Genomic DNA, 2,015 nt, shown 5'->3' on the forward strand with positions numbered 1-2,015 from the left:
GAATGAATGACGCAAAGCATAAACAGTGACTACTTGACATAAATCAGGATCCGCATCTTCCAGCATCAAACCGGCTTTCATCACAAGGAATATCAGATAAATAGATAAACAAACTGACGGACAAATGGACATATTGATAGATAAACAGATCAATAGTAGACAGAATTAGATAACGCAATGAAATGAAGTATATTTTCTTCCAGAATCGTTCTTGAGTTCATGATATATAAAAGGAAATTAGAATTTGACGCTGGTCAGTACATCAGACGAGGCTCAACAGAACAGCGCTGAAGTGGTAAATCCCGTTAATAAATCCCCACTTAATAAATCCTCAGAGAATAAATCCTCAGACAAAAAATCCTCAATTGGTAAATCCTCATTTAACAAATCCTCATTTAACAAATCCTCATTTAACAAATCCCCAATTAACAAATCCTCAATTAACAAATCCCCAATTAACAAATCCCCAATTAACAAATCCCCAATTAACAAATCCTCAGTTAACAAATCCCCAATTAACAAATCCCCAATTAACAAATCCCCAATTAACAAATCCCCAATTAACAAATCCCCAATTAACAAATCCTCAGTTAACAAATCCTCATTTAACAAATCCCCAATTAACAAATCCCCAATTAACAAATCCCCAATTAACAAATCCTCAGTTAACAAATCCCCAATTAACAAATCCTCATTTAACAAATCCCCAATTAACAAATCCCCAATTAACAAATCCCCAATTAACAAATCCTCATTTAACAAATCCCCAATTAACAAATCCTCAGTTAACAAATCCTCATTTAACAAATCCCCAATTAACAAATCCCCAATTAACAAATCCCCAATTAACAAATCCCCAATTAACAAATCCTCATTTAACAAATCCCCAATTAACAAATCCTCAGTTAACAAATCCTCATTTAACAAATCCCATTAACAATCCCAATTAACAATCCCATACAATCCCCAATTAACAAATCCTCAGTTAACAAATCCCCAATTAACAAATCCTCATATAACAAATCCCCAATTAACAAATCCCCAATTAACAAATCCTCAGTTACAAATCCTCATTAACAATCCCCAATTAACAAATCCCAATTAACAAATCCCCAATTAACAAATCCCAATTAACAAATCCCCAATTAACAAATCCCCAATTAACAAATCCCCAATTAACAAATCCTCAGTTAACAAATCCCCAATTAACAAATCCCCAATTAACAAATCCCCAATTAACAAATCCTCAGTTAACAAATCCCCAATTAACAAATCCCCAATTAACAAATCCCCAATTAACAAATCCTCAATTAACAAATCCCCAATTAACAAATCCTCATTTAACAAATCCCCAATTAACAAATCCTCATTTAACAAATCCCCAATTAACAAATCCCCAATTAACAAATCCCCAATTAACAAATCCCCAATTAACAAATCCTCAGTTAACAAATCCTCAGTTAACAAATCCCCAATTAAATCCTCAGTTAACAAATCCCCAATTAACAAATCCCCAATTAACAAATCCCCAATTAACAAATCCTCAGTAACAATCTCATTACAAATCCTCAGTTAACAAATCCCCAATTAACAAATCCTCAGTTAACAAATCCCCAATTAACAAATCCCCAATTAACAAATCCCCAATTAACAAATCCCCAATTAACAAATCCTCATTTAACAAATCCCCAATTAACAAATCCTCAATTAACAAATCCTCAGTTAACAAATCCCCAATTAACAAATCCCCAATTAACAAATCCTCAGTTAACAAATCCCCAATTAACAAATCCTCAGTTAACAAATCCCCAATTAACAAATCCCCAATTAACAAATCCCCAATTAACAAATCCTCAGTTAACGAGGAGAAAATCATTGCGAGTATCATTATCAACATTATTCATTTCCAGATTATCCCTTCTATTCTCGTCAAGAGCGAACGTAGCAATGGAATTCTTGGAGAATGTCATTACTGTTATTATTATTTTTATAGAGATCTAGCAGTTGAGAATCCG

General features: G+C 33.1%; 1 protein-coding gene across 1 annotated transcript in view; it reads left to right on the forward strand.

Annotated features, from left to right (window-relative positions):
- LOC119586790 (repetitive proline-rich cell wall protein 2-like) overlaps positions 1 to 937 on the forward strand; it is a 3,341-nt gene extending 2,404 nt beyond the window's left edge. The window contains exons 3-4 of the mRNA XM_037935510.1: positions 204 to 253; positions 336 to 937. Of these exons, the coding sequence (XP_037791438.1) occupies positions 204 to 253; positions 336 to 937 (652 nt within the window). The remainder of the gene's footprint in view (positions 1 to 203; positions 254 to 335) is intronic.
- Positions 938 to 2,015: the final 1,078 nt, after the last annotated feature.

The sequence above is a fragment of the Penaeus monodon genome, chromosome 22 (assembly GCF_015228065.2).
Source record: "Penaeus monodon isolate SGIC_2016 chromosome 22, NSTDA_Pmon_1, whole genome shotgun sequence".
NCBI lineage: Eukaryota > Metazoa > Arthropoda > Malacostraca > Decapoda > Penaeidae > Penaeus > Penaeus monodon.